This window comes from Phaseolus vulgaris, chromosome 7 (assembly GCF_000499845.2).
Source record: "Phaseolus vulgaris cultivar G19833 chromosome 7, P. vulgaris v2.0, whole genome shotgun sequence".
Classification (NCBI taxonomy): Eukaryota; Viridiplantae; Streptophyta; class Magnoliopsida; order Fabales; family Fabaceae; genus Phaseolus; species Phaseolus vulgaris.
This window is the reverse complement of record NC_023753.2, coordinates 37,398,145-37,410,049: the sequence shown is the minus strand read 5'-3', so window position 1 is coordinate 37,410,049 and position 11,905 is coordinate 37,398,145. Positions and strand designations below refer to the sequence as shown.

The window sequence follows — 11,905 nt, the reverse complement described above, 5'->3', positions numbered from 1 at the left end:
TTTGTAGAAGCAGTAAACGAATTCGGTAAAAAAACTGAGTAATATTAAAAACAAACACTTTAATAAAGTGATTCTATGTTTATTTGGATAAACTTCTCTATAAACTATCATATAAATTTTAAAATTCTTATTTATAATTAGTATATATATATATATATATTAATTTTAGCTTATAAAGCTTATCTCCTTTTTTTGTTTTGTTTTTACAAGTGTTTAATCAAAAGCTCATCAAAACATACCCTTTGTCATAGCGAGACAAACTCATTGTGCCAAATAATGTAAAAGTACATGAAAACTGGAGAAATCAATTCCAATTTCTACCCTTCCCGAACTTTTTCAATGTCTGTTGCTTATTTGTCTTTCTCTTTTGCTGTAGCATTTTAACTATAGAGCATGGTGGTACATATATACTACTTCCCCCGGGAGAGTCCATGGAAATGAAACATTGTACTTCTGATCTGATGGGCATTTGCTGCTCACCAACTTTACTTTGATTTCAATTATTTTTTCATCAAGAGGTGGATTTAGATTTGTCACACTATTGTGTAACGGTAATTGAGCCCACTTGATTGATCTTCTTCATATGCTTGTTTGCAGAAGTGCTGTTCCTGCTGTCCCCAACTAATCTATTGGTATGTAAATGTAAGTCAAGCTTGGTATTTTCAGAATACCTCCATGTTTTTAAGTATTATCGGTTGATGTGTTGGTATGCTTAGCAACTACACAACCATTATTGACAACTAAAGATCAAGGTAAGCATTATTTATTGGAATACTTCCTAAAGAAAAAAACTGACAAAGACAAACTCTGATACTGAACCAACCATAAAGAAGATGAAAGCAATGTACTGCACTAAAGTTCAAGATGAGAAGCAGACATGGGGTGAAAAATTGGGTCATTCTGCAGTGCATCTTCCAGTTCTGGCCACAAGATGGCAGACACAGTCCATGAACCATCACCCTTGGCACTCAACCTTTGGTTCATGTAACCAACTCCTACCCTTGGAATGGTAGTGTAAACTGTCCCTAGCAAGGGACTCCCAAATCCAAAGTCAACATCAGTGACAGGAAACCTTTGTCCTGAGGACACCACTAGGGTTGGTACTTCTCCACCCAACACTGCCTTTGCTAGCATCAAACCAGGCCTATGGCACTCAACCCAATCAATCAAGTCCAAGAAATGAACCTCATTGTTTACCTTTGAAATTGCCTCATGCACTGTGTTAGCAATGTCTGATATAGAGCTTTCCTTCAATTCTTGAATGCTTGCCTCCCCAAATCCCACGGATAGCACATTACCAATGTAATTTGACATCAGATTCTCACCTCTTCCCATCCTTTCTCTTCCATCCACCAACCAACCCATCTTGCACTTTTCATGCCTTTGATCAATAGTACCAATTATTATTTTCCATACATACGCAGAGAAAGCCTCGATCTTTGTTTTCTTGACTCCATCAGCAGAAGCAAGTTTCTGCAGCATGTTGATGCTTGATGCTTTGATATGATAAAGGCGTTTCAGTGAGATCTGGTTCATTGGCATGTTCTGTATCTCTTCCATGGTGCACCTAATAAAATTTTGATCCAAGAATGGTTGATATTTGGGAGAAGAACGTGCACGCAGGTGTCTAGTATGGTCTGGTACGCATGAGAGTGGTTTCTTTTGAGCTATTTCACACCATGAAGCAATGAACTTACCAAAGGAACTGGCATCACCTAATGCATGATCAAAAGTAAAGGCTATAGACATACCTCCACATGAATATTCAGTCACCTGAATTTGCGTGGGGAAATCTGGTTCAACTGAGACTACCTTATCCTGAAGAGTTTCATTGAGATTATAAAAGTCTATATCCTTTATTGGGATGTTTGTGTGTGCTTCAATGACTAGAGCACCATTGTTGTCACATATGATCTCAGGCTCACTAGTTTTGGGATTTTGAACAATTTGGCCAGCAAAGGGATAATAGTGATCAAGTATTTGTGCTAGAGAGCTTTTAAGAGCATCAACAAAAGCCTTGAAGTTATCTGATTGTGGTTTGCGGTAGAAATACAAGTATGTAACAGGAAAACGACCTGAAAGCAGGTCAAGATTTGAGAGAGTGATTTTAAATGGCTCTGCTGGAGGATTGAGTGCTTTCACAACACTTTTCTTACTCAGCTTAACATCAAAATTTTCTGGAGCAGCAATCTTTTTGAGAATGCCTGACATTTTTCAAAGGAGGATAGTGTTTCTCTGTGATATTTTCTCAGGGCTAAGCACTAAGGTTCATAATGGATTTGAAATAATGAAACGTGGTATATACCAATTATATAGCATATTTACAGTGAAAGTTTGGTGGATATGACATCAATGCTTCAGTGCTTTCTAATCACACATTATTGAATGGAAGTGATGAGTAGGCCATGATACGGTACCATTACCGTGTCTCATGATTAAGAGCTGATCTCATGAGGCCACTCCTTTTCTGGTAAGCTGGTGCTTATTTCCACCAAATGTTTGGTCAAGTTTGGCAGGCAACATAATTGTGGAAGTGGTACATTTGCATGCATTCTTTAGTTAATCTTCTCACATGCTTTTTTTTTTACACTATATAGCATAGACAATGAGAGAAACACGGACATGCGTATCATATAAGTGTAGATGTCCAATATGTGTGTTCGACACGAACACAGTCATTTAGGAGGAGTTTATGAGGAGTGTCCGAATCTTATAGTTTCAACCCATTTATAATTCTGATTTCAATTGTAACACGTGAAAACATGCTTAACTACAACCAAGAGTAAATTGCGTTTTATACATATGGTTTTTTGAGATTGTATACAAACACAAATTTCTATCTTTTTATCTGTTAAAGAACCTCGCTGTGGGAAAACACATAATCATATAAATAAAGGGGTTAATATAATGTTCAGTATTGATATACGTTCATATAAATAAAAAGGTTAATATAATGTTGAGTATTGATATATAGGCAATGAATACTAGTTAAGAACTACTTAATTACTTGCAAAATATAATTGACTTAGATGTTATTATTATACTAATATATTAAAAAATTGTTAATTGGTTGAATATGGAAAATAACTTATTAAAACATCATATCTTAGTGTAAGGGTAGAAAAATTAATTGTGGAGAGAAATTTGACAAGGAGGGTAAGTTTAATTTAGTCTTGCTAAAAAATGTTGAATTTTCTTATTATATAGGTATCTTATCTTTCCCAGGATGCAATTTTGTAAAAGTTGAGTAAAACTATAATAACCACAAACTCTCTTTTAGACAAATAATCCAAAAAATAAATTTGTTCATTAATAATAAAAAAATAATATAAATAAGAGTAAGAAGAATTTTTTTTACCAATCCATTACAAACAACAACAAAAAGTCCAAAAAGAGTTCATCCCAAAGAGAATTCATTTGGATAAATGCTTCCTACATCCAATCTTTTTGAAGCTGCATCCTACATAGTTTTAAATTTCTGAAAATACCTTTATTCTAGAAATAAAATCTAGAACAGGAAATAATACATTCTGAAAAAATAGATTCAGAAAAGAACATTGTGTTCTGAAAATTAAAATCTAGAACAAAAATCAAAATTCTATTTTGGATAAAAAATTCATAATACAAAAAATTCATTTCTGAAAAAGAATATATACCCATTTTATTTAGGAGTATTTTCGTCTTTTGAGAAACTTGAAATTGGGTGTAGTGATATTGTGGAGGAAATAATTGCCATTCATGGGTTTTTTCAGCTTGAGAGAAGCTCAGCTAAATAGCCTAACCCTAAATAAAAAAATGATTTAAAAGAGGTGTCTTAGTTGTGTATAAATGGAGTGATAGTGGAGGAAAGTGAAGGTTTGTGTGGGCACGTTCTTGATCTTAGACACCACCAACTACTAACTAGTGCTCCTCGCTTCACACCTTCTATCAAACATCTTCTCATCTTATGCTTACAACCACTTTTCACTTTTCCCCAACCATTCCATTTTCTTACATATAACTTTCTCTTTTCCTTTTCCTCACTATCAAGATTTTTATCAGTATCAATCAAGAACGAAATATTAATATATAAGATATCACCTCAATATATAAGAGTTTGAGCAGATTATTCTCAATTTCAAAAGGTAGAATTAACCACGCATACTTTTTTAGTACCTTCCATTCTTCTAATTGGGTTACAATTCACTCTATGCTGTTTTTCTCTCAATCTGGCACCGGCTTTTATCATATATGTCCATATGGATCTTTAATATTAAAACCCTAAACAGAATACAAGAAAAATTATTAAATAAAAATTAATTTTAAAGAGAACAAATTATTAATTACTATATTGATTAAATTAGATATTAATTTTTAAAAAATATTAATTTTTAAATTAATTTTTATTATCAATAAATAATTTTTAAATTAATATTTAATTAATTAATTATATTTTTAAATTTAAAATTTAAATAATTAGTACTTAAATGTACAAATGGAAACGTGAAACTTTCTCAAGATGCCTTACTTTTTTCAATTTGGATCCAACAAAGCCAAATAACTATAATACATGATTTTTTTGTCACAACAAACTCATTGTTGTGCAGGAGGATTAAAATATTATCTTAAGAAATAAATAAATTTAATATAAAATTTTAAATAAAATATTACTAGACTAAATATAAGTGAATAATGTTGAGTAAATCACCCTTTTCACATTATCAATTTTCATTAATCTTGTCTAATCGTGTAAACTAAAATAACATTAAACATAATTAAATATCAAATGACTAAAAAATTAAAAAATTTCAATTAAAGAGAAAATTAATATACCATATTTATAAAATAAAAATATATTTAAAATAAAATAAAAAAACTATATAACTTAATTAAATTCACATGTCAAATGTTGAATAACCTATTTAATCCAAAATAACATTATGTAATTTTTTTAAAAAAATAACAAAAACTCCCCAGCTAAAAAAATGTATTTAACCCTTTATTTTAACAATAATGTGATCAAAATAATAAGTTTATTTTTGCAATGAATAATTATAATCATAAAATCTAAATATGTTATGGAATACAAAGAGGATTCTAGATATTTATTTATTCTTGTTGAGAAAGAAAAGTTTCCGCATGTACAACGCACGTGCCGCTCTCTCTCAAGTTCCCTATTTAATAGATCCCTTCTCTTCCAAACGCAACCATACCTCAGAGTTTTGCAGACACAGAAAGCAACAATCACTTCACTCCATAACGGTATAAATAGGAATCTAACCCTAGCTTCTTCCCCTTTCTTAATATCAGGTACCACTAGTGTTTCTGAATTCTGCATTGTATTCAACTTTTGTTTTGTTCATAGAAATCTGAATTATAGAAGGTTGATGATGTTTTCTGGTGCTAATTGCCTGTTATTTCTTTCATCTTGATTTTCCTCGAACTCGAATTCTGTCTTTGTTTCTCTTTATTTTATGATTCTGCTTCTGCTTCTGATGATCGTTTTGATCACGCTCATGGTTTGCATTATACACGTGTGTAACTGAATTTGATTTACGTCTTATTTTGAGGGTTTTGCCGTAACAGTGTATTTGGATTGCTGTTTATGATCCTAATGTTTTCCATTTGGCTAGTGATGTATGATGTTGTGAAGCAGTTGGTTGGTTTTGATGATTAATTTGATTTAGTGTGTTATTAAGGTTTAACATTTAAAGAATGTTTAACAAACTCATGTTTGTTATGCTGAAAGGGTCTTTTTTTAATTCATTTTTTTAGGATGATTTTGGTGTACATGATTTTTGGTTTGGTTTTACTTGTTAAGATCATATTTATCAATCCCTTTACTTTACCTTGAACCCAGGGTAAGAACTTCCTATTATATTATGCAGGTATGGAAATGGATTATATAGGTAAGGGAATGGATCCGGATAGGGATGCTAGAATTCACTGGAATTTTCGGGGATGTCTAGAGATACCATGCTATATAAATTCTGCATTTCGTTCATCAAGAACAAATGAAGTTTATTTCTTCGTACAAGACCAGTATATGCGGTTGTATTACAGTCCTGGACAACACACATACAGATGATACATACAGATGATCAGATTTGACAGATTTGCCTTATATCAAGGATGACTTTAAATCACTGGGGGTCATTTGGAGCATATGGAATAAATTGTTCCTTTGAGACTGAAGGCAACGAAGCATATATCTTCTCTTACGACATTTGTGCCTAGATAGACTATGTTAATGACAAGATCCTATCACCTTCTACCGAAATTGATGAAATGTTTCCTGTCCTACAAAACACGTGTTTGAGCATGACATAAATTCTGCATTCAGGTCGTTCATAGGAAAAGAAGTTTACTTATTCAAGGGCAATAAGTATGTTCGCATAGACTATGATTCCAAGCAACCCATTCGTAAGATTAAAAGGGGATTTCCTGTTTTGAAAGGTACCATATTTGAAGATGGAATTGATGGGTGTTTCACTTCTCATAAGGAGAATCAAGTTTATCTTTTTAAGGGAGAAAACTATGTACTTATGAATTTCAGCCCAGGTACTAAAGATCACACTCTTGTGGATGTTGTGAAGCCCATCGTTGATGGTTGGTCATCTTTAAGAGGCATTCTGCCTCTCGATAATAAAGGACTTATAGAATTTGGTTATGAAGATGAGTTTCCTTTTCTTCACTAATATGTGATATTTGTTTTTCTATGTGACAACCTGTTACATTGTGGAATTTTCTAACTCCACCTTGTTTTTATTTTGTTATTTATTATTTTGTTATTAATTTATACTTCTTTAAAGAAAAAAGGAGTATATTAATTAATGTTTATTATTATTTATTGAATTCAGATAGGGGTGAAAAGATTTTTTCGGTTTATGTTAATCAATTTGAGATTTTGGCTTAATATTGAAAAATGCAGAAATATAATTGAATCTATTGTAGTTCATCGGTGCAGTTCTTTATTTGCGATTTTCGAATAGCAGTCTTACGGATTCTGGCGAACAGAATTGGTGGTTTTGCTTGAAGCTTTTAACTGAATTTAGAGCAAATTGAATTTCAAACAATTTGTATTATATCTAATTAGCTACGAAAATTTTAACTTCCAATTATTTATATTAGATTTTAACTTCTAATTATTTAATATTAAGATTTTAATTTTTAATTATTTATACTCTAAATTTGTAATGAGTTCTCAAAATAGTTTTGGTTATATATATATGTATTTTTTAGGTACGAAAAACGACTAATGAAAGCTTTCCTCAATTTGTTTTGCTCATTCATTTTTTTTCCCCTAAAGTACATTACATTATTTTAATTAGGTAAAATCTCATGAAAAATATGTTAAGAATCTAAATATAGATTGAAAGTCAAATATTAAATAGAATAAAAAAATATAACTTCATTATAATTATAATAAAATTATAAACTTTCGTTATAACCTTTTTAGAACGAGATTAAGTTAGATACCGCACATCCATAAATTTCTCATATGAATGAAGTTTTGCTTACTTAACCTTTCTTCTTCACATAAAACATTAAATTTTAAATTTTAAATATATTATTATTATTTCATATTTTACATTTATAATACTAGTTTATTTTCTTTTATTATTACTATATAAATATATTTATTTTATTACTATTATATTATATTATTATAAATTATTTTATTATATTTATATTATAAATATATAATATATAAAGTATTATTTTATGTATTTAAAAAGTTATTGAGGATAATTTTGACTTTTTACCATATTGTGTAAATTTTGGCAAACATTCGTTGTCTTTCTTCGCATGGCACTGAGGCTGTTTTTCTTCCTCATCCCGCAAATCATCGTCTTTCAATCTGTTTAAATCACCAAAAACAAACTAAAACATCTTTGTTTTTCTATCCGAGTGAACATTATTCATTCGGATGCAAACAAAGTCTAAATGATTTTGATATCATATTAAAATGTGAATTGTAAGTCCAACCCAATTTTATAAAACAGATTCATAAAATAAGTTTTACATTCATTTTATATACAATGAAATGTCTTATATCTAGTTGACGTGAGATCTTCGGTTCTAATATATTAACCATAATATCACAAATCTATAATGATATGAGATTGAAAAAAAATGCTTGTGCTTTGACTTATATATGGCTATTTTCTTCACCTTTCTCCTTGAACTTCTTCCAATCTCAGCCGAAACGACAATGGCTTCTGATCCACCCCTTCTTGCATTGCACATGAATATTTGGTCACCAAATCCAGCAAGTCCCTGCACTTCCTCTTCATGTTTGTGAGCTCTGAGTGCAACACCCCATTCTCCTTCTTCAGTCGCTTGTTTTCATCCATCAGAATTGCATAATCTGAAGAAAATGCTGATACTAAGAACCTTTCATCTTCATCAATATTACTGGTGTGTTGTCTCTTCCTCACGCGTGATTTCTTACGTCTAATCTGGCATAGAAGTTCTTTCTCACCCTTTCTGAATCGCTCGTTGCAAAACTCCCATCTGCTTGTGGCAACTTTACGAAAACCCTATATATGGATCATGAATTGGTGCATGTGTGTTTTTTCAAAGTAAAATGATATTTTAAAGAAAATAAATATATAAGTATAATTATCTTAATTTAATCTTACAATTAAAATTAGTTATCTCAAACATGAAATCTACTATATTAGACATTTTATAAATGATTTCATCATGAACCAATAGCTAGTGATTCAATAAACTCAACAACAATTATTTAAAAGTAAACTTTAATATCTTTTTTTTTTATCAGCAATACTTTAGTATCCTATTAGAACATGAATTTCATCAATCTCATTTTATAAAATTGGTTATTATTTTATTTTATCACTTTTATATTTTAGTTTAAGTATATCATTGACATGATTAAGTTTTTTTTATATATATATTACTAACAAGATAATAAATAATATATTGATATATACTAATTAACACTCTTTTTTTAAGGACACTAACACTACAATATATTAATACATTTCTCTCGTGTATAATATATTAATAAATATATCAAGGTTAGCTATTACTAGTTGTAAAATGAATTATCTAAGTATCATATTGTTGACACCATACATACAATACCTAATTATTTAGTTTATTAAGTAAAAATGATCTAAAGAAAGAGATATAATATTTTTATCACAAAATATTAATTATTAATATAATAGTTTTTGTTATCTAAGAAGGTGGAGATATAATATAATGTCTAATAGTTTGATTGTGTCATTTTTGCCCATATAAATATGGAGGCTACCTACCATAACTCATGTGGTTGGTGTAAGTAACTAAGTAAGGTGTTGATTAATAAAGGTAATTAATTGTCTTTGAAATTGTCCCAAAAACTTTAAATTATATATTTTATTTGTCAAACACCATTATAACGAACAAATCTATAAGGTCACTTTATACTTAAAAAAACATTAAATAAAAATTAATTTTAAAAAATAATTAATTATTATATCAACTAATTTTAATATATATTTTGAATGTGAAGAGTTTGTTATTTAGTTAAAAAATAATTTTAAATATAAGTTTTATTAAACAATATTATCATATATAAAAGTCCATACTTAAGGAGAGTGTGAAACAACTGAAGTCATTTTAATTAAATGAAAGTGAAATACTTGAAATTAAAAATATGGAATAAAATAATGCAATTAAAATAATAATAATAAGATTTCAAATTTATAAACCCCTAGTTAAAATAATAATTTGACTAGTCAAAGAAGAAGAATACTTACACTAGTATTATATGAAGCAATTTTTTCAGTGGTCCTTTTGATCTATTAATATTTTAATTAAGATACCAAACTTAAATTTATTAGGTCAAACAAGTGCAGTTAATATGTTTCTGTCATCAAGAACTCGTGGAAACAAAAAAAAAAAAATTCTTTATTTTCTTTATTCACTAAAAACTTCTACAGTGGTCAACTTATTCACCAACCATGGATAGCTACGTTTCACTTTTATCCAACTTACTCTTATTTCTAAATTTTAATAACTAAAAAATGTTATAGATTTACTCAAAATTTTGTTAATATAATTACTTCATTCGTTCCAAAATAATTACAGTTTTAGTTATATAAAAAGAATTCAAAAATACTTCATTAGTAACAAATTTTCTAATTAATAAAAAAAATAACACATCTTCTAAGACACTTGCTAATACACATTCTTTAATTGATTCAAATATATTATAGAGTCTACTTAGACTTAGTTAATTATTAGTAAGACTAAGTAAAATTATTAAAAAAATTATTTTTAGTCTAACTCAATTTTATAAAACTGACTCGTAAGATTTTGCAGTTATATATTATAAAATGTTTTTATCTGGAGAAGATGAGATCTCCAATACTTTTACCTCACGTCGAAGCTACCAATTAGTGTGTGAGACTATATAATAGATGATTCGATGGTCTAATGAACTCAACAAACTATAATAGGTTTTAAATTACTCTGATACCATATTAAAAAAGTGAACTTTAAGTTTAATTCAATACTGTGATGTTTGCACTCACTTATATATATTATAAAATATACATACCTTTACCCGATGAGATCTCCAAAAAAAAATTATAAAATTCAACCAAAATAATCAACAATACTCTCCCTCCTATAACATCACTAGTTCAATGACCGAAGATATTTTAAATTAAGTGTTTAAAGTTTAAAGTTTTCATTAATGTTCTTATATCTTTTAACACCAAATTTTCTTCTCTTAATTTCACTTTCATCAATTAAGTACTTTATACCTGTCTAATTAATGCATTTATTGAGAAAGCGATGCATATTATTTATTCTTGCTATTAACATGTGTGAAAGAATGTTAAAGTAGAATAATTATTAACAGAGGAAGTGTGTTAAAAGTGTGGATGTTGATATGGATATTAATATACGTACATAAGTACTGAGCTGGCGAAGAAAGCTAGAGAAGTTGCAATGGTTGAAGAGAGTTGGAAGAAGATCACGAGCAAACTCAGCAGGTTGCAACACCACAAACGTTGTTCCATCATCATTCCACGACACAACATCATTGGTGGAAGCATCCTCAACCAACATGTATGTCTTCAACAAGAACGCTGGTGTTGACAATTTCCTCATACACTGCAACAACCCTGTCTCACTTTCTTCCTCCATTTCTGAGACTGATGTGAGAGAAGAGATTGAAGAAGGTTGATGGTGATGAACTCCACAGTTCATGACCTTCTTATTCTTCTTCTTCTCCTTTCTCTCCCTCTTAATATATAACAACATGCTTTACTACACACAACTCTTTTTCAAATCATAAAATATTTATTTCATCTTCATTACATTTTACAACGTATTATTATAATGTTATTAAGTACATAGTAGTTAGACATTCTTCATTGGGAAGATGACCTAATATTTACTACATTTTCTTTTCATTTATCAAAATTTGTTCATTACGATACCCACATTAATATCTCAATAATTGAATAAATAGAACAACTTTTTCAATTCACAAAGCTAAAAGTTAAAATAGATATTCTTAATTTTAAAAATTAATTATATTTGGTAAGTTAAGGGGAAAAACGTATAATTAGTTAGTCTTTTACTTTTAGGATATATTTTAAACGTATTCTCATGACAAAAAAAAAACTATTATAAACTAATAGATAAAATTATTTTGATTGAATTATATATTTTTACTATTTAGTTATTATTATTTTATGAATTTTATCATTCAATGTGTATTTTATCATTACTTTTTTTTTTAATTTCACATATTTCATCGTTTTTTATATCTTTCTTTCTGAAAATTTGTTAAAAAAGATTAATTAAAAAATATGTGAAAAAATTCAATAATAAAATTTATAAAGTAATAATAATTTAATGATAAAATGTGTACTCCTCCCAATATATATATATATAT

At 29.0% G+C, this 11,905-nt stretch overlaps 2 protein-coding genes and 1 pseudogene across 2 annotated transcripts; 1 reads left to right on the top strand and 2 right to left on the bottom strand.

The window, feature by feature from the left end:
• Positions 1 to 225: 225 nt before the first annotated feature.
• On the bottom strand, positions 226 to 2,291 carry LOC137830563 (coniferyl alcohol acyltransferase). Its single transcript, XM_068637991.1, has one exon. It carries the CDS (start codon positions 2,209 to 2,211, stop codon positions 853 to 855), a length of 1,359 nt encoding a protein of 452 aa, XP_068494092.1. The 5' UTR covers positions 2,212 to 2,291; the 3' UTR covers positions 226 to 852.
• A 2,878-nt stretch (positions 2,292 to 5,169) lies between these two features.
• On the top strand, positions 5,170 to 6,838 carry LOC137828362 (albumin-2-like; annotated as a pseudogene).
• Positions 6,839 to 7,972: 1,134 nt separating this feature from the next.
• On the bottom strand, positions 7,973 to 11,249 carry LOC137828361 (heat stress transcription factor B-3-like). The gene is made up of 2 exons (XM_068634893.1): positions 10,912 to 11,249; positions 7,973 to 8,522 (listed from the first exon to the last, which is right to left on the bottom strand). The coding sequence occupies exons 1-2, from the start codon at positions 11,209 to 11,211 to the stop codon at positions 8,151 to 8,153; spliced, it is 672 nt and encodes a 223-aa protein (XP_068490994.1). The 5' UTR covers positions 11,212 to 11,249; the 3' UTR covers positions 7,973 to 8,150.
• Positions 11,250 to 11,905: the final 656 nt, after the last annotated feature.

What these genes read in the sequence shown, in the direction of transcription:
- LOC137830563 (XM_068637991.1), bottom strand. Translation starts at nt 2,211, where the DNA reads ATGTCAGGCATTCTCAAAAAGATTGCTGCTCCAGAAAATTTTGATGTT.
- LOC137828361 (XM_068634893.1), bottom strand. Translation starts at nt 11,211, where the DNA reads ATGAACTGTGGAGTTCATCACCATCAACCTTCTTCAATCTCTTCTCTC. An exon ending in TTCGCCAGCTCAGTACTTAT is followed by an intron (nt 8,523 to 10,911) that starts GTACGTATATTA and finishes ATCCATATATAG; the next exon opens with GGTTTTCGTAAAGTTGCCAC.